At 41.6% G+C, this 20536-nt stretch overlaps 2 protein-coding genes across 2 annotated transcripts; both read left to right on the forward strand.

Annotated features, from left to right (window-relative positions):
* Positions 1 to 430: 430 nt before the first annotated feature.
* Positions 431 to 9763, forward strand: LOC124026230 (zinc finger protein 11-like). Its single transcript, XM_046339342.1, has 7 exons — positions 431 to 603; positions 1368 to 1570; positions 2262 to 2363; positions 3884 to 3964; positions 6041 to 6151; positions 6310 to 6433; positions 6648 to 9763. Exons 1-7 carry the CDS (start codon positions 576 to 578, stop codon positions 9371 to 9373), a joined length of 3375 nt encoding a protein of 1124 aa, XP_046195298.1. The 5' UTR covers positions 431 to 575; the 3' UTR covers positions 9374 to 9763.
* A 4695-nt stretch (positions 9764 to 14458) lies between these two features.
* Positions 14459 to 19534, forward strand: LOC124026232 (zinc finger protein 27-like). Its single transcript, XM_046339343.1, has 6 exons — positions 14459 to 14814; positions 15083 to 15181; positions 15286 to 15381; positions 15508 to 15618; positions 15759 to 15882; positions 16408 to 19534. Exons 1-6 carry the CDS (start codon positions 14677 to 14679, stop codon positions 19134 to 19136), a joined length of 3297 nt encoding a protein of 1098 aa, XP_046195299.1. The 5' UTR covers positions 14459 to 14676; the 3' UTR covers positions 19137 to 19534.
* The last annotated feature ends 1002 nt before the right edge of the window (positions 19535 to 20536 follow it).

The raw sequence follows: 20536 nt of genomic DNA on the forward strand, positions 1-20536 counted from the left end.
GCTCCTATTTACAGTGCACTTACTAGATTTCTACCACCCTGTGCCACCACTGTCAATCGACAATAATAGTAATAGCTTAATACGGACACAGGGTGGAGCTATAATGTCAGAATTCATCGTCATCATCATTATGAGGGCCTTCAAAAGAATTGTATGAAGGATGTAATAATGACAATTTCCATTTCCATTACATATAAACATACACACTTGTCCTACTACATATGGGCTTTGCATGAGCTATTCTTACACTTTTTCATCAACTTTTTAAATGAATTGTCTAATAAATATAATGTAGCGGTAGTATGAACACGCCAATTAAAATACAGAACAAAGGCATAGCAGTAGGTAGTCGTTTGAGATGTAATAAGTGATGAGGAAAGCCCTATCTGAGTTTTATTTTGAAAAACAAGAAAACCCGGAAACTGATGGAAACAACTTCCGTTTCCCACTGCCTGAATGGTATGTGGAGAGAACGGCAACTCTAGACCGGGAAGTGGGGCATCTAAATCAAATCTAGCTAGCTAACTTTTTTCAAGTATATCTTAGCTTCCTGTTGACTATTGTATGAGGCCGAGATGCAAAGTCAGGATCCATGCGAAAATTGTAAGTTAACGATAGAAATTGTTAACAAATTGGATAACGTAGCTAACGTTAGCTAGATGTAGTGTGCGTTCGATGTTCAACATGGCGTATGCCGTATCTTGCCCTATGATCCCGGCCTGCCTGAAATGTAGTCCAGGCTAGCTGAAATGGTGGCACTGGCAAGTCTACGTATCTGCAATATCGATATGTCTAGACCGTTTCGAAATCGTCCATGACTTTATTTCACGCTATATCGTCAAATCAGCAGTTGCTTCATCCATTGTTGTACTTATTAATGATATGTACCCATTGTTTCTTGAAACATACAACTTGTATGCCTCATGAGCTAAGTTCTACTGTCGTACACAATGATGTATATAAACCATTGGTCGTACTCCATTATAACCCAAAATATAAGCCTGTTTTATTACAATTTAATTATAAACAAACACTACATAGCCTCAAAACATGACTAAAACTATAATTTTGATATCATGGATAGCTATTTCTATTTGAGTGGTTACATTTCTCCAGCCCCGTCCCTTAACTTTCTACCTTAACATGGGTGGAGAGTCGGGACTCCGCTTTTCATGGTTTCTACTGCTAGTGGTTGCGTTAAATATCCCATTAACATAACATTTATTTTTTACTAACGTTAGTCTAAAGTGTATTCACTTTTTAGCTAGAGCTTGCTAACTTGGTCCTATGAATGCGCCTTGTCAAAATTGCGTGCGCCTAGTCAGGGTAACCGTGTGTCGGCTAACAACTTATTTTACGAATTTTAGGTCCCCCTCTTCTTCTTCCCTCTCTGCGTCTCTTCATTCCACCACTGCGGCTTGTCTCTGCAGCCATGTGGCAAGTGGTTCAACGAGGAGACGTTCAAGATTATGGGATGCTGGAGGAGTTTGTCACCATGGTTACAGAGATTGTGCCAGAGCTTTTGAGTTGCAGTCAGAGGGCTCAACTCATTCTGGGGCTTAGAGCAAGGGTAAGAGATTGGGGTGCAGAATGGGGAAAATAAACATGCAACAAGATGATGATGGTAGTCCTAGCCTTTAGCCCAAACATACACCTAGACCTTCTACATACACCTAGAACTCCTACATACACCTAGAACTCCTACATAGACCTAGACCTTCTACATAGTCCTAGACCTCCTACATAGACCTAGAACTCCAACATAGACCTAGAACTCCTACATAGACCTACATAGACCTAGAACTCCAACATACACCTAGAACTCCTACATACACCTAGAACTCCTACATAGACCTAGAACTCCTACATAGACCTCTATGCCTATCTATAATCAGAAGACAGTTATTTTGCCTCCTTTAGATCACTGAGCAGTTTACAAGAGCATGTTTCCTCCACCTTTAGATGCAGATATTTATAGTTATCATAGTAAACACCACATCACACCCTGGGGCTACCCTAGCCTTTAGCTCTGACAAAACAGTGTAGACAGTTGACTCTGGCCTTAGACAACGGTCTGGTAATGGAATGGTATTTGACTAAGATGAAGACCCTGAAGCTGATTATCTCAATTGAGCACTGACATTGGGCCTTATCTAGGCTATCTTTAATTTTCTCAAAATGTGTCCCAATGAGAACAGCAGTGCCTAGGAAGTGTGGGGTTGACCTTTGACCGACTACTGACTGGCCATTTGTCATTTCAGCTGGTTCTGGAGTTGTGTCGCACTGAGCAGACATTAGACCTCACGAATATTCAAAAACACCTGGACAGGATCCGATCCCTCACATCCACTGAGGAAGCAGAGGTGAGTATCTTTCAGAGGGATTGGAGGTGAAGAATACATGTCTATGTCAGTGGGCACACTCACTGATGGGTAAATCCATTTGAATTCAATCACCTTTTGACAGAACCCCTTTTAATTTGAACAAAACCTTCCATACATATTTGTTCATTGTAGAAGTGCTGAGAAAGTGACTTTGTGGACCTGAATGCCAAAACATTCAAGAGATAAAGGTGCTTAGAGTTGACCTATTTTACATACTCAACCATACCATCATGTCTTGATCACTAAAAATGAGAACCAGTTGAGATTGATATAATTGAAAAACTTGCAAACAGGTTATTACTATTTTATAGTTTCATTAAAAAAGTTTTTTAATCATCATTGTCATTTTTTTAACCATAAATGTAAATTATCTAAAAATACTTAAACTCAGATTCTTTTCATATTCGCATATGTTTTAGGTCAGACCCTATTTTACATCAACTGAAGTTTTTGTGTTAAACCCGCAATCGGTTGAGACATAACGTACTCTTAAATTGGATTGGTACATTCAATACATTCTATTTCTATGATTGAAATGACACACAAGAGCATGTTGTGTCTCAACCGATGGCGGGCTCAACACAAAAACCTCAGGTGATGTAGTGACGGCAGGTAGCCTAGTGGTTAGAGCGTTGGGCCAGTAACTGAAAGGTTGCTAGATCGAGCTGATAAGGTAAAAATCTGTCGTTCTGCCACTGAACAAGCAACCTAAGCCGTCATTGTAAATAAGAATTTGTTCTCAACTGACTTGCCACGTTAAATAAAAAATGTAAAGGTTTCTAAGCTACAACATAATTTGTATATATACAGTGGGGCAAAAAAGTATTTAGTCAGCCACCAATTGTGCAAGTTCTCCCACTTAAAAAGATGAGGCCTGTCATTTTCATCATAGGTACACTTCAACTATGACAGACAAAATGAGAAAAAAAAATCCAGAAAATCACACTGTAGGTTTTTTAATGAATTGATTTGAATTGATATATATATTAATAAAACAAATGTAAATATATATATATATATATTTTTTAAATTGACAAGCCTTCTTGTAAGCTTTTAAATGATATCAACCTCAACCGTTTATCTTTTCCAGTGATGAAGACATGGATGGGGTATGCAAAATGGGTCAATTTAAAGCACCTTTACCTCCTGAATGTTTAGGCATTCAGGTACAAAAAGTAACTTTCTGACCACTTCTTCCATAGGTTAATATGTATGGAATTGTTTTATTTAAATCAAAACAGATGCTGTCAAAAAGTAATTGAATTCAAAAGGATTTAACCTGATGGCTGACTGGCTGGAGAGTCATTTTTGGACCAATGAAGAATGATCTATAATGTGCTAGCTCCACCCACCCGTGTCACCAGGCGATACCAAACCAATCGGCCCAACCAGACAGTATTGTGTAATTGAGTTGTAAGCTTCAATGATGTAGTAGTTGTGCATGTTTTGTTGCAGTCAAGTGATGCTAGTGATGCATTTTTCATTGGTCCTCCATGCAGGTGGAATTATCTGAATCAAAGTTTGTGGAGCTGGTTAAATCTCTGCTGAAAGACCCAAGTGAAAGGGAGAACTTCTACCAGGTTTGTTTCTCCATTTACAGTTGAAGTCGGTAGTTTACAAACACTTACATTGGAGTCATTAAAACAAATTTTTCAACCACTCCACACATTTCTAGTTAAGAAAATGTAGTTTTGGCAAGTCGGTTAGGACATCTACTTTGTGCACGACACAACTAATATTTCCAATTCTTTAAAGAAAGATTATTTCACTCAGAATACACTGTATCACAATTCCAGTGGGTCAGAAGTTTACATACACTTAATTGACTGTGCCTTTAAACAGCTTGGAAAATTCCAGAAAATGGTGTCATGGCTTTAGAAGCTTCTGATAGGCTAATTGACATCATTTGAGTCAATTGGAGGTGTACCTTAGGCCTTGAAATACATCCAATCTTCAAACTCAGTGCATCTTTGCTTGACATCGTGGTAAAATCTAAATAAATCAGCCAAGACCTCAGGTTCATCCTTGGGAGCAATTTCCAAACGCCTGAAGGTACCACGTTCATCTGTACAAACAATAGTATGCAGGTATAAACACCATGGGACCACGCAGCCGTCATACCGCTCAGGAAGGAGATGCATTCTGTCTCCTAGTGATGAATGTACTTTGGTGTGAAAAGTGGAAATCAATCCCAGAACAACAGCAAAAGACCTTGTGAAGATGCTGGAGGAAACGGGTACAAAAGTATCTATATTCACAGTAAAACGAGTCCTATATCAACATAACCTGAAAGGCCGCTCAGAAAGGAAGAAGCCACTGCTCCAAAACCGCCATATAAAAGCCAGACTACGGTTTGCAACTGCACATGGGGACAAAGATCATACTTTTTTGAGAAATGTCCTCTGGTCTAATGAAACAAAAATAGAACTGTTTGGCCATAATGACCATCGTAATGTTTGGAGGAAAATGGGGGAGGCTTGCAAGTCTCGAACACCATCCCAACCCTGAAGCACAGGGGTGGCAGCATCATGTTGTAGGGCTGCTTTTCTGCAGGAGGGACTGGTGCACTTCACAAAATAGATGGCGTCATGAGGATGGAAAATGATCTGGATATATTGAAGCAACATCTCAAGACATCAGTCAGGAAGTTAAAGCTTGGTCGCAAATGGGTCTTCCAAATGGACAATGACCCCAAGCATACTTTCAAAGTGGTTGCAAAATGGCTTAAGGACAACAAAGTCAAGATATTGGAGTAGCCATCACAAAGCCTTGACCTCAATCCCATAGAAAATTTGTGGGCAGAACTGAAAAAGCATGCACGAGAAAGGAGGCCTACAAACCTGACTCAGTTATACCAGCTCTGTCAGGAGCAATGGGCCAAAATTCACCCAACTTATTGTGGGAAGCTTGTGGAAGGCTACCCAATTTTTTTTGGCCCAGGTTCAACTATTTAAAGGCAATGCTACCAAATACTAATTGAGTGTATGTCAACTTCTGACCCACTGGGAATGTGATGAAAGAAATAAAAGCTGAAATAAATCATTCTCTCTACTATTATTCTGACTTTTCACATTCTTCAAATAAAGTGGTGATCCTAACTGACCTAAGACAGGGATTTTTTATTATATTTAAATGTCAGGAATTGTGAAAAACTGAGTTTAAATGTATTTGGCTACCGTGTATGTAAACTTCCGACTTCAATTGTAGTCTTCGCTCCATTTAGTCTTCACTACAGTTAGAACGTAGCCTGGTAGCAGATCTGCTTGTGATTTTACCTACTCCATTTTCAATGTTTGGCCTCACAATTCCATAAGGAGTTGGCAAGAAAGCAGAAACAGACTGGCACCCAGGCTAGTTAGAACTCTGAGGGGCTGAGTTTTTATATTCTAATTGTTACATCCATGTACAGGACTTCATCTCCAATAACTGAAATTACAATATTTATATGTTGAGTCCTTCTCCTTCATACATGCTGTATCTCCACCTCCAGGTGTTTGGTTTAGTTATGATTTCTTTGTAGATCAAACAAAAGGCTAAAACTTTCTGCTTTAGGATGTTGATGTGGCTGTATGATGATCTAAGACCAAAGGTAATATCAGTACACATTTTAGCCTAATTATTGACATGAATTATTACATTAATTTATTCTCTCCTAGGACGTGTTCCCTGTGGAATTTGGGCCCAAGTATGACACTGCAATACAGATGCTGATGTTAGAATTCCTTTCCAGACTGGAGAAGTTACTTCCCCTACCAGACCTTGAACAGGTAGTAAGAATGAATAACACCTTTATCTAATTAGCTTGGGGAATTAGAAGTCAAGAATACCAATCAATAATCAATAATGTTTTCATGTTTAATAAACTGTGTGTTGGACATGAGCATGTAGTTGTTAATGCTTTTAAACCATGCTCCTCTCTCTCAAGACTGCCTCCTTGTTAAATGCTGTCCCCTCTGCCCTGGAGAAATGTGTACAGTTTGTACCTGACCCCAAACAATTGAGGACCCTGCTCCAGTACCACAGAAAACGTGGACATTTGGACTCCATCGGTGAGTATACAGATTTATAGAGGATCCATGGCTTGGATTGGTTCTGCAAAAATGTCAAATGATGAGTGTCAGGTAGAGTAATTATGTATAGGAAATATATTATTGGTTATGTTTGTCTGGAAACAGTTTATATTTGAGGCATTGATATAATTATCACATGTGCTGTTCAATTTAACCTTCATTTTTTCATTGTCTCCCTCTTTTGCATAAAAAGGAACTCCATCATCCTTTGGTGACTTCATCCTCTCCTCTCTGTCTCTTCCTCCATATGTGCGAGTGGTGACTGCCCCAGATGTAGACTCAGATACACAATCAGAAAGCATGAATTTGGAGGGAATGGAAGCAAGAGAGTTGTTGGAAAATCGGACAAAGGAAATCGATGTACTAGTCCCAGCAGGTGAAGTTAGAAGATACATAATTACTGAGCCAGATTACGGTATGGACATGGAGTCTGCCGTTGGGGAAAATGACAATCAAGCAGTCACTGGCTTGAATTCACTCAGACCATCACAATTAAAACGAAGCAAAAGGCTGCAGATTAAGAACATGTTTTCAAAACGACGGAAACTTCGAAAGACCGATTCTTCCGGGCGTGCAAACAAACAGCCATCATCCTCCAAGGGTCGGCCTTCCCCAAAGAAGTCATGCAGAAGAGGCCCATTCAGTAAGACATGTGAAGTGTGTGGGAAGACTTTCACTCGAGTCACAGCCATGAAAAGGCATCAGCTAACCCACACTGGAGATCTCAAGTTTAAGTGCCTCATGTGTGAAAAAAGCTTCAGGGACGGTCATAATCTGAAGAGACACCAGAGGCGAGTTTGTGAAAAGGAGATAAACATGTTGGAGGAAGAGATCCCACAACCCTCAACTAGCAAACCTCAGATCCCATCACTCCTCAAGACTCCCTGTCCACCAGGGCCATCTCATCAAGGAACTCTGGACACTATCACAGCCACGAACACATGCTCTGTGTGTGGGCGGTATTTTGCTCGTACTTCCAGCTTGGTAAGACATATGAGCTCCCACTCAAAAGAGCGTCCATTTGGGTGTGTCAATTGTGATAAGAGATTCAAGTATTCGTACGATTTGAAAAAACACCAGAGAGAATTGTGTCAGAAAGTGACCCAGGGAGATTTGTGTCAGGATGTTGATCAGAACATGGCACAACAAAAGAGTGGCCTGGAACCAGAGAAGGTTTTTCTTGCCACTGCAGAGAATCACACCCAGGTAGATTCCAAAACCTGTTATGTCTGTGGTAAGATTTTGACTTGTACCTCACAGATGGAAAGGCACTTGAAATCTCACTCAAAGGCACGTCCCTTTAATTGTGCTATTTGTGAGAGAAGTTTTAAGTACAAAGATACCTTGAAGAAACATCAGGAAATCCTTGGCCACGAGGGCATCCTAGAAGACTTGGGTCAGAGTGTGGACCAGCAAGAAGTGGAAGTTAACACAGAGAGTTGCATCAGCCCTCTCACTACCAAGGAAAACGACACTGAGCCCCTTATCACGGCTGCTACTTCAGTGCCGACTCTCAAAGAACCCAAACCATGCACTGTGTGTGGGAAGATTTTTAACCGTGCTTCAGTTATGGCTATTCATATGAGATCCCATTCAGATGAGCGTCCTTATCAATGTGGCAATTGTGAACAGCGCTTTAAGTACATGCACAATCTGAATCAACACCAGAGATATATCTGTAAGGTGAACCGAGAAGAGTCCTCTCAGATGGTAGACCAGCACCAAGAGGAGGAGTCTAGTGAACTGGTGGCTGTTAATGCTGATACCCCAGAGACATCTACCAGTCGACTACAACTGGTTCACTGGTGTAAAAAATGTGGAAAGTGTTTCGATGACATCTGTAATTTGAAGCAACACCAGGAAAGTTCATGCAAAGAGGAAAAAATAAAGGTGGTCTTCCAATGTGAAAAAAGAAAGGTGGTCTTCAAATGTGATGATTGTGGGAAGGACTTCAAAGGTTCTTCATCCCTAAGGACACACAAGCGAATTCACAACCCATTCTATTGCTCTGATTGTGGAAGGGTCCTACCAAACTCCATTGCCTTTGACAGACACAAGCTGATGCAACACAAGGAAATCCAGTGTACCATGTGTGAGAAGACCTTTACCCTGTTGGGGCGTCTGAGAGATCACTATCTGCATCAACATAAATTCACAGGCCCATACCCCTGCTCTCAATGTGAGAAAACCTTCACTCAGTTAAGATACCTTGTTGAACATGAGAGGGTTCATTCAGGAGAGTACCCTTACCAGTGCTCTGTTTGTCAAGCAAAGTTCAATAAAGCAAATTCTCTAACGATACACAGTAGGAAGCACACAGGAGAAAAGCCGTTCCTGTGCTGGCAGTGTGGAAAGAGTTACAAGGATCGTGGAAACCTGTCAATGCATATGGGGACTCACTCAGAGGAGAGACCCTTTTCCTGTTCGCAGTGTGACATGACTTATCGGACAAAGATTCAGCTGAATACACACATTGAACAAGTTCATGAGGGGGTGAGATACACCTGTGCAGTCTGTGGAAAGCAGTTTTTGAAAGCTGTGTCATTGATAAGACATGAACTCACTCACACAGGAGAAAGACCATGGCCATGCTCCTATTGCACAAAAACCTTCATCACTGCCAATGAAAGGAGATTGCATGAAAGATACCATACTGGTGAGAGACCATACAAATGCCAAGACTGTGGAAAGTCCTTCGTACAGTTGTGTTTTCTGAAAGCACACCAACGACTTCACACAGGAGAGAAGCCATTTGCATGCAGTGTTTGTGACAAACGTTTCAGATTAAATTACCATAGGCAAAGACACGAGCAAACCCATACAGGAAAACAGAAGCCACATGTTTGTGCGGAATGTGGGTTAGCTTTCGCTCAAAGAAAGCGCCTGACTGAACACCAATGCACTCACTCCTTGAATTAATTATTAATATTTTTTTAAGTCTAATGTTCCTTTGCATTGTTATTCATTTTAAGACAGTACAGTGGGGAAAGTAGTGAGGGAGACAAATTAGGGGCACAGACAGAAAGAAGGGCAGAGAAGGGTCTTGAACCCTCGTCACCAAGCATTACCACTCTGTTAGACTCTGGCATTTGAGTTCTTGTTGTGTACTAAAAATAAAAACACAGGTTTACACCTCAGGTTTGAATTAATATTCTATTTTTCAGCTTTGTTTCATAATTCTGTGGATAATTTCAATTGCTAATTTGTAGTATGTACACTAAAGGAGGAAACGTGTAAAACTGTTATTCTCAAATAATCACAACATTGCATTTTATGATCATGGCAATAATAAAGGAGGACATGAACATATCCATGTGTGTTTTTTCACATTTGTAACTTTGGAAAATATACACTTCATAGAGAAGTCAACCAATGCTTGCAAAAATATCTGTTTTATTAGGATCCTTCAGGTTCATTACCGGTTAAACTGGAACAAAATGATTAATTACGTTTGATTTTACTGCAAGGTAGGCTAATCCATGGAAAGGTCCTTTGCATGAAGGGTATTCGGCAAAGGCTATTGACATTTTTGTTTGACAGTTTCATGATATTCACGCACTTCCCGGTGGATTTTCTTAATTGTAATAATTATCAAAGGGTATGGCTAACCTATAGTAAGAGTTCCAATATGGCAAACCAAGTCCGTAACTGAATTTGCTGGCAAATATGTCTTTCTAATAATTACAATTTCACGGGGATTTGTTATTCAGAAATTTGTGGGCGGTAAACGCAACCGGAAATTGAACGGACTAAATTCACGGTAACACTGCTATTGAAGATAAGGTTTCAAACTTGCAAGCCTTTTAACGTAGAAATCATAGCTGTCACACTTAGCAACATTTAATGTTTTTGGGGTGAATATGGTATGAGGACGAGATGGACGAGAATCCTGACGAAAATGGTATTGTGGATTTTGTTAACTAGACTTGGTGTGCTTGATGTTCAACGTGGCGTATCCTTGCTAAATTTGCATTTGTTGTTGTTTTAGCATGCTAGGAATGTGAGGACTAGTATTTCAGAATCATCCACTGTTATGTTTTGTAAGGGATAGTCTGTTTAATAATTGATTGGATATGTAGTTATTCAGCGCACTTTGCATTGTAGGAGGACATAGAGACCTAACGTTACCTTGACAAGAATGCATTGTTTTTACCCCAAATAAATAATCTGTCTTTTTAAACATATTCGAACTAATCGGGTGCGCTTTGTTGGTTTGTGCATACAGTTCGCACGTTTGGGGCATCACCATAGGTTTCATTGTGTTATTTGAAATCTGCTACATTTTTTGTAAATATTTTAAATATGTATTTGAAGCAGCACTGTTTTATGTCAAATTCAACTTAGAATCTGTTCAGTATTCAATCAGGGTTGCGGCTCATATCAATTTCTTAAGCCCCGCACTGTATGTAGATGCTGAGACTGAGCTCATTGGGACGTCCTTACCCTTACTTTATTACGTTTCAATTTAAATGGGGTGACGTCAGAGTTGGACGTCCAAAGGGTCCCTTTCATACTGAACAAAACTTTTAACGCAACATGTAACGTTATAGTGTTGGTTTCATGAGCTGAAATAAAGGATCCCAGAAACGTCCCTTATGCACAAAAAGCTTACTTCTCTCAAATGTTGTGCACATATTTGTTTGCATCCCTGTTAATGAGCATTTCTTCTTTGCCAAGATAATCTGTCCTCATTACAGGTGGGGCATATCAAGAAGCTGATTAAACGGCATGATCATTACACAGGTGCACCTTGTGCTGAGTACAATAAAAGGCCACTCTAAAATGTTCAGTTTTGTCACACAACACAATGCCACAGATGTCTCAAGTTGAGAGGGAGTGTGCAATTGACATGCTGACTCCAGGAATGTCCACCAGAGCTGTTGCCAGACAATTGAATGTTCATATCTCTACCATAAGCCGCCGCCAAAGACATCTGATGATGGTGCCGGAGGGGATGGCTGCTGTCTTATCAGGTCTTAACCAACCATGCAAAAACATTTTTTTCGCGTTCTTCATAACTTGTTTTGTACATAATATTGCTGCTACTGTCTCTTATGACCGAAAAGAGCTTCTGGACATCAGAACTGCGATTACTCACCTCAGATTAGACAGAGTTTTTCTAAAATGAGTCAAATGAGAGGGATATACTACAGACACCAGACCCAGATCCCCGCCATTCTCTGGAAACAGATTTTTGCAGACAAATATCAGGGTGCATTGTGAGGATCAGGTGACAAGTGGCTGATTTGCCTTCCGTCCTGCTAGCTAACGTTCAATTGCTGGAAAATAAATGGGAAGAACTGAAAGCGCGTATATTCTACCAACGGGACATTAAAAACTGTAAAATCTTATGTTTCACTGAGTCGTGGCTGAATGACGACATTAAGAACATACAGCTGGTGGGTTATGCACTCTATCGGCAGGTTAGAACAGCAGCCTCTGGTAAGACCCGGGTGCGGGGGCCAATGCATATATGTAAACAGCTGATGCATGATATTTGACCTGCTCACCTGAGGTAGAGTATCTCATGATAAGCTGTAGACCACACTATCTACCTAGAGAGTTTTCATCTGTATTTTTTTGTAGCTGTCTACGTACTACCACAGACGCTTGCACTAACGGCACACTCAATGAGCTGTATACCGCCATAAGCAAACAGGAAAATGCTCATCCAGATGCGGCGCTCCTATTGGCCAGGAGCTTTAATGCAGGGAAAGAAATGAGGTAAAACTGATTTGTTTCCCATCAGCATGTCAAATGTGCAACCAGAGAGGGGGGGGTTAGACCACCTTTACACCACACACAGAGATGCGTACAAAGCTCTCCCCCGCCCTCCATTTGACCAATCTGACCATAATTATATCCTCCTGATTCCTGATTACAAGCTAAAATTAAAGCAGGAAGCACCAGTGACTCGGTCTATAAAACAGTGGTCAGATGAATCAGATGATTAGCTACAGGACTGTTTTGCTAACACAGACTGGAATATGTTCTGGTATTCTTCCGATGGCATTGAGGAGTACACCACATCCATCACTGGCTTTATCAATAAGTGAATCGAGGATGTCGTACCCACAGTGATTGCACGTACATACCCCAACCAGAAGCCATGGATTACAGGCAACATTGAGCTAAAGGATAGAGCTGGCTCTTTCAAGGAGCGAGACTCTAATCCGGAAGTTTATGAGAAATCCTGATATGCCCTCCGAACCATCAAACAGGCAAAGCTTCAATACAGGACTAAGACCAAATCGTACTACACCAGCTCCGACGCTCGTCGGATGTGTCAGGGCTTGCCAACTATTAGAGACTACAAAGGGAAGCACAGCCGAGAGCAGCCAGATGAGCTAAATAACTTCTATGCTCGCTTCGAGGCAAGTAACACTGAAACATGCATGAGCGCATCAGCTGTTCTGGATGACTGTGTGTTCACGCTCTCCGCAGCCGATGTAATACCTTTAAACAGGTCAACATTCACAAGGCCACACAGCCAGACTGATTATCAGGACGTGTACTCCGAGCATGCTCTGACCAACTGGCAAGTGTCTTCACAGACATTTTTCAACCTCTCCCTGACTGAGTCTGTAATACCAACATGTTTCAAGCAGACCACCATAGTCCCTGTGCCCAAGATCACTAAGGTAAACTGCCTAAATGACTACCGACCCGTAGCACTCATGTCTGTAGCCATGAAATGCTTTGAAAGGCTGGTCATGGCTCACATCAACACCGTCATCCTAGAAACCCTAGACCCACACCAATTTGCATACCACTCCAACATCCACAGATGACGCAATCTCTATTGCACTGAACACTGCCCTTTCACACCTAGACAAAAGGAATTCCTATGTGAGAGTGCTATTCATTGACTACAGCTCAGCGTTCAACACCATAGTGCCTTCCAAGGTCAACACTAAACTAAGGACCCTGGGACTAAACACCTCCCTCTGCAACTGGATCCTGGACTTCCTTACGGGCCGCCCCCAGGTGGTATGGGTAGGTAACAACACATCCGCCACGCTGATCCTCAACACGGGGGCTCCTCAGAGGTGCGTGCTCAGTCCCCTCCTGTACTCCCTGTTCACTCATGACTGCACGGCTAGGCACGACTCCAACGCCGTCATTATGATTGCTGATGACACAACAGTGATAGGCCTGATTACCGACAAAGATCAGACAGCCTATGGAGAGGAGGTCAGAGACCTGACCGTGTGGCGCAAGGACAACAACCTCTCCCTCAACATGATCAAGACAAAAGAGATGATTGTGGACTACAGGAAAAGGAGGACCAAGCACGCCTCCATTCTCAGCGACAGGGTTGTAGTGAAGCAGGTTAGGCGCTTCAAGTTTCTTGGCATCCACGTCACCAACACACTAACATGGTCCAAGCACATCAAGACAGTCGTGAAGAGGGCACGACAAAACCTATTCCCCCTCAGGAGACTGAAAAGATTTGGCATGGGTCCTCGCATCCTCAATGTTTTACAGCGGCACCACCGAGAGCATCTTGATGGGTTGAATCACTGCCTGATATGGCAACTATTCAGCCTCCAACCGCAAGGCACTACAGAGGGTAGTGCGTACGGCCCAGTACATCATCGTGGGCAAAGCTTCCTGCCACCCAGGACCTCTATACGAGGCGTTGTCAGAGGAAGGCCCTACAGATTGTCAGACTCCAGCCACCCTAGTCATAAAGTTTTTTTCCCTGCTACTGCACGGCTTCTTCACCTGCGGGATCGTCTGAGACCAGCCACCCAGACAGCTGATGAAACAGAAGTTTTTATGTCTGTAATAAAGCCCCTTTGTGGAGAGAAACTAATTCTGATTGGCTGGAAATGGCTTCCAATTGGGTGGGCCTACGCCCACCCATTGCTGCGACCCTGCCCAGTCATGTGAAATCCATAAATTAGAACCTAATGAATGTATTTAAATCAACAAATTTTCTTAAATGAATTGTAACTCAGTGAAATCGTTGAAATGGTTTGTTTTTATATTTTTGTTCAGTATAACATTTAGATCTCCCCTTCTAACTATACCTAGGATCTATGAATGTATATATCTGGTCAAGGTGACTGTACAGTGCAGTGGGATAACTTCTTAGCTAGCAAGACATTTGGGTGGCTTTATTTACAAATTATTTTCCTTTTTTTGTTTTAGGTCCCCCTCTTCTTCTTCCCTCTCTGCGTCTCTTCATTCCACCACTGCGGCTTGTCTCTGCAGCCATGTGGCAAGTGGTTCAGCGAGGAGACGTTCAAGATTATGGGATGCTGGAGGAGTTTGTCACCACGTTGACGGAGATTGTGCCAGAGCTTTTGAGTTGCAGTCAGAGGGCCCAACTCATTCTGGGGCTTCGAGCAAGGGTAAGAGATTGGGTTCAGAATGGGGAAAAATAAACATGCAACAAGATCATGTGAGGTTACTCTCTGACAACAATATTGTTGACTCTAGCATAAACCACCCAGCTGTTAAACTTTGGTTGAGATGAAGACCCTGACACTGGTTTCTCAAATACTGCCGTTGGCCCTTGGCTAGGCTAGCTATCATTTTCTCCCAATGAGAACAGAGCAATGCCTACGAAGTGTGTGGTTGACCTTTGCTCTACTCCTGACTGGTCATCTGTAATTTTAGATGGTTCTGGAGTTGTGTCGCACTGAGCAGACAGCAGACCAAGACATTCAGCAACACCTGGCCAGGATCCGAAGCCTCATATCCACTGGGGAAGCAGAGGTGAGTATCTTTCTGGGAGGGAGCAGAGGCCTATGTCACTCTAAATGTTGTGTCATTGAGTTGTTAAATGTGATTATTTAATTGTTGTATGTGTTTTATTGCAGTCAAGTGATGCAGAGGTGGAATTATCTGAATCAAACTTTGTAGAGCTGGTTGAATCTCTGCTGAAAGACCCAAGTGAAAGGGAGAACTTTTACCAGGTTTGTTTTGCTCTTATACGGTGGGAAAGTATAAAAGCTTTGCTGGTCTAGGTTTTAGTGGCCTAGTTTTAAATAGTTTCAAATATAGGTATTATTGGCATTTTAGGTTTATTTATTCTTTCCTAGGACGTGTTCCCTGTGGAATTTGGGCCCAAGTATGACACTGCAATACAGATGCTGATGTTAGAATTCCTTTCCAGACTGGAGAAGTTACTTCCCCTACCAGACCTTGAACAGGTAGTAAGAATGAATAACACCTTTATCTAATTAGCTTGGGGAATTAAAGTCAATAATTTTTCACTTTTAAACAAAGAAACTCAGTGTGACATGAGTTTGTCGTGGGTTAATGATTTTAAACCATGCTCCTCTCTCTCAAGACTGCCTCCTTGTTAAGTGCTGTCCCCTCTGCCCTGGAGAAATGTGTACAGTTTGTACCTGACCCCATACAATTGAGGACCCTGCTCCAGTACCACAGAAAACTTGGACATTTGGACTCCATCCGTAAGTATCATACAGTGTTCTAGATGGTTGTGCCAAAATTGCAATTATAAATGGGGTAGTTTGGGTCTTGGATGCTGATTGGTTGATACCGAATTTCAGCCATGTGTATATCAAACAATTTGCCGCAGGTATGATGTATAAATACTTGTTTACTGCTCTAATTACATTGGTAACCAGTTTATATTAGCAATAAGGCACCTTTTTTGGGGTGTAAGGCCAATATACAACTGCTACGGGTTGTATACAGGCACTCCACATGGCGTCGTGCTTAGGGACAGCCCTTAGTCGTGGTATATTGGCCATATACCACACGCCCTCGGCCTTATGCTTAAATGTACCACACGCCCTCTGCCTTATTACTTGAATGACGTGTCAAGTAGAACAAATGTGACTTTTATCGGTAAAAGTTTATATTTGAGTCATTTACATAATTTGCATGTATGATGTTAGTCAACTACTGTTGCAAAAAAAGTGAATTCACAGTGGAACTTTTTTTGTCATTGTCTCCCTCTTTTGCAAAAAAAGGAACTCCATCGTCCTTTGGTGACTTCATCCTCTCCTCTCTGTCTCTTCCTCCATATGTGCGAGTGGTGACTGCCCCAGATGTAGACTCAGATACACAATCAGAAAGCATGAATTTGGAGGGAATGGAAGCAAGAGAGTTGTTGGAGAATCGGACAAAGGAAATCGATGTACTAGTCCCAGCAGGTGAAGTTAGAAGATACATAATTACTGAGCCAGATTACGGTATGGACATGGAGTCTGCCGTTGGGGAAAATGACAATCAAGCAGTCACTGGCTTGAATTTACTCAGACCATCACAATTAAAACGAAGCAAAAGGCTGCAGATTAAGGAAATGTGTTCAAAAGGTAGAAAACCTAAAACAACTGGGCTTGGAAACAGACAGCCATCATCCTCCAAGGTGTGTCCTTCCCCAAAGAATTCATGCAGAAGAGGCCCATTCAATAAGGCATGTGAAGTGTGTGGGAAGACTTTCACTCGGGTTGCAGCCATGAAAAGGCATCAGCTAACCCACACTGGAGATCTCAAGTTTAAGTGCCACAAATGTGAAAAAAAATTATCGGATGGTCAAAGTCTGAAGAGACACCAGAGGCGAGATTGTGAAAAGGAGCTAAACATGTTGCATGAAGATAAAAATGAGGAAGAGATCCCACAACCCTCAACTAGCAAACCTCAGATCCCATCACTCCTCAAGACTCCCTGTCCACCAGGGCCATCTCATCAAGGAACTCTGGACACTATCACAGCCACGAACACATGCTCTGTGTGTGGGAGGTTTTTTACTCGTACATCAAGCTTGGTGAGGCACATGAGCTCCCACTCAAAAGAGCGTCCATTTAGGTGTGTCAATTGTGATAAGAGATTCAAGTATTCATACGATTTTAGAAATCATCAGGGAGAATTGTGTCAGAAAGTGACCCAGGGAGATGTGTGTCAGGATGTTGATCAGAACATGGCACAACAAAAGAGTGGCCTGGAACCAGAGAAGGTTTTTCTTGCCACTGCAGAGAATCGCACCCACGTAGATTCCAAAACCTGTTGTGTGTGTGGTAAGATATTGACTTGTACCTCACAGATGGAAAGGCACTTGAAATCTCACTCAATGGCACGTCCCTTTCATTGTGCTATTTGTGAGAGAAGCTTTAAGTACAAAGACTCTTTGAAGAAACATCAGGAAATCCTTGGCCACGAGGGCATCCTAGAAGACTTGGGTCAGAGTGTGGACCATCAACAAGTGGAAGTTAACACAGAGAGTTGCAGCAGCCCTCTCACTACCAAGGAAAACGACACTGAGCTCCTTATCAAGGCTTTTACTCCAGCGCCAACTGCCAAAGAACACGCATGCACTGTGTGTGGGAAGATTTTGGACTGTGCTTCTCATTTAGCTACTCATATGAGATCCCATTCAGAAGAGCGTCCTTACCAATGTGTCAACTGTGAGCAGCGTTTTAAGTACAAGCAAAGTTTGAATCAACACCAGAGATATATCTGTAAGGTGAACCAAGAAGAGTCCTCTCAGATGGTAGACCAGCACCAAGAGGAGGAGTCTAGTGAACTGGTGGCTGTTAAGGCTGATACCCCAGAGACATCTACCAGTCGACTACAACTGGTTCACTGGTGTAAAAAATGTGGAAAGTGTTTCGATGACATCTATAATTTGAAGCAACACCAGGAAAGTTCATGCAATGAGGAAAAAATAAAGGTGGTCTTCCAATGTGGAAAAAGAAAGGTGGTCTTCAAATGTGATGATTGTGGGAAGGACTTCAAAGGTTCATCATCCCTAAGGACACACAAGCGAATTCACAACCCATTCTATTGCTCTGATTGTGGAAGAGTCCTCCCAAACTCCATTGCCCTTGACAGACACAAGCTGATGCAGCACAAGGAAATCCAGTGTACCATGTGTGAGAAGACCTTTACCCTGTTGGGGCGTCTGAGAGAACACTATCTGCTTCAACATAAATTCACAGGACCATACCCCTGCTCTCAATGTGAGAAAACCTTCACTCAGTTATCATACCTTGTCATCCACGAGAGGGTTCATTCAGGAGAGTACCTGTACCAGTGTTCTGTTTGTCAAGCAAAGTTTAATTCAGCAAATTCTCTAACGATACACAGTAGGAAGCACACAGGAGAAAAGCCGTTCCTGTGCTGGCAGTGTGGAAAGAGCTTCAAGGCTGCTGGAGAACTGTCGGTGCATATGGGGACCCACTCAGAGGAGAGACCATTTTCCTGTTCGCAGTGTGACATGTCCTACAGAACAAAACTTCAGATGAATTCACACATTGAACAAGTTCATGAGGGGGTGAGATACCCTTGTACAATCTGTGGAAAGCAGTTTTACAAAGCAGTGTCATTAAAAAGACATGAACTCACTCACACAGGAGAAAGACCATTTCCATGCTCCTATTGCACAAAAACCTTCATCACTGCTAATGAAAAAAGGCTGCATGAAAGATACCATACTGGTGAGAGACCATACAAATGCCAAGACTGTGGAAAGTCTTTCATTCAGTCAGGTTACCTGAAATCACACCGACGTCTTCACACAGGAGAGAAGCCATTTGCATGTAGCTTTTGTGATAAAAGTTTCAGATTGTCTTATCATAGGTTAAAACACGAGCGAACCCATACAAGAAAAAATAAGCCACATGTGTGTGGAGAATGTGGGTTAGCTTTCGCTCAAAAAAAGCGCCTGACTGAACACCTATGCACTCACCCTGGGAATTAAAATAGACGTTTTTTTTTGGGAACTCTGATGTTCCTTTTTATTAATTTTAAGACTGTACAGCAGGGAAAGTAGTGAGGTAGAAGGAAAGTAGGGGCACAGACAGAAGGGCAGAGAAGGAGTTTGAACCCTCGTCACCAGGTATATGTGGACCGGAGTCAAAAGCATTACCACTCTGGCATTTGAGTTCTTGTTGTGTACTGTAATATATATATATATATTAAAAAACACTGGTTTAACACCTTTTTTTTTAAATATTTTTTTTGTTTGTTCATTTAATATTTTTTTCATAATTCCCTATATAATTTCAATAGCTAAATTGTAATGTAAACTGTTATTCTCAAATAACTATAACATTGCATTTTCTGACAATAGCAATAATAAAGGAGGACATGAAAATATTTGATTTAAAAACGTGTGTATTCACATTCATATCTTGCACAGATTCACTTCATACATTTCTGCAAGCGTTGGTTGAATTTTGTATCAGTCATATTTGTATCATTCAGGTCAGCATCGCTGGTCCTCAAATGTCCCAGTGACACTGGAACAAACGTATTAATGACTTTTGATTTAACTGGAAGGAAGGCTAATCCATAGAAAGGTCCTTTTGGAAGAAGGGTATTTTTTCGGGCATATTGGCTATTTTACATTTTTATCCAAAATCTTAATGGAGAAATAATTCATCCAAGTTTGGAATATTTGTGTGACCTGTTGGCCGTACTCAGGCCTTCTTTAAACCACTAAAACTGTCTCCACATGGCAATTATTTTGGGCACGTGAGTCAGCAACATGACAGCATACACGAACAGCACAAATGACATACTCATAACCAAGTGCAACACCATGGATGCTCAAGTGGATCACGTTTGTTAAATCAGTGACCAACCTTTCAAACTTGCATTGTGGGGATAAACATGTTCTGACATGCGTCTACATGTGGACTGCATAAACTTTACAACAACCATGTGATCAAAAGTCACCAAGTTTTTGACTGCAGTCGACTTCCAATTTTCTGCAGTTGCTCCTCACCAGCTCCTCATCGCCTGCGTTGTGGGAGGCACTAATTTCCTTAAAAAACTGATAGTACATTTTTTTCCCCACCAGTACCACGATATTTTCCTGCCAAAAAACGTGATAAAAAAAATGTACTAGCTACCATGGTACAAAAATGAACAATGGTAATACAATTTTAAAAATACCATGGTTTTGTACTAGTAGCATGTTGTAAAACAAAAGCATGATTGTTTACAGTGAATTATGATGGTCTGTGCCCCACCGTTTTCCGGGTAATATGACCAAAATCGAAGTAATTTATGATACTCGCATAATGCAACATTGACTACTAATAGTAGCTCTGAAATGGCTAAGCGTAAACCTAGTACCCTCTTAAACCCCTTTAG

Source organism: Oncorhynchus gorbuscha, unplaced genomic scaffold (genome assembly GCF_021184085.1).
Source record: "Oncorhynchus gorbuscha isolate QuinsamMale2020 ecotype Even-year unplaced genomic scaffold, OgorEven_v1.0 Un_scaffold_2660, whole genome shotgun sequence".
Taxonomy (NCBI): Eukaryota; Metazoa; Chordata; class Actinopteri; order Salmoniformes; family Salmonidae; genus Oncorhynchus; species Oncorhynchus gorbuscha.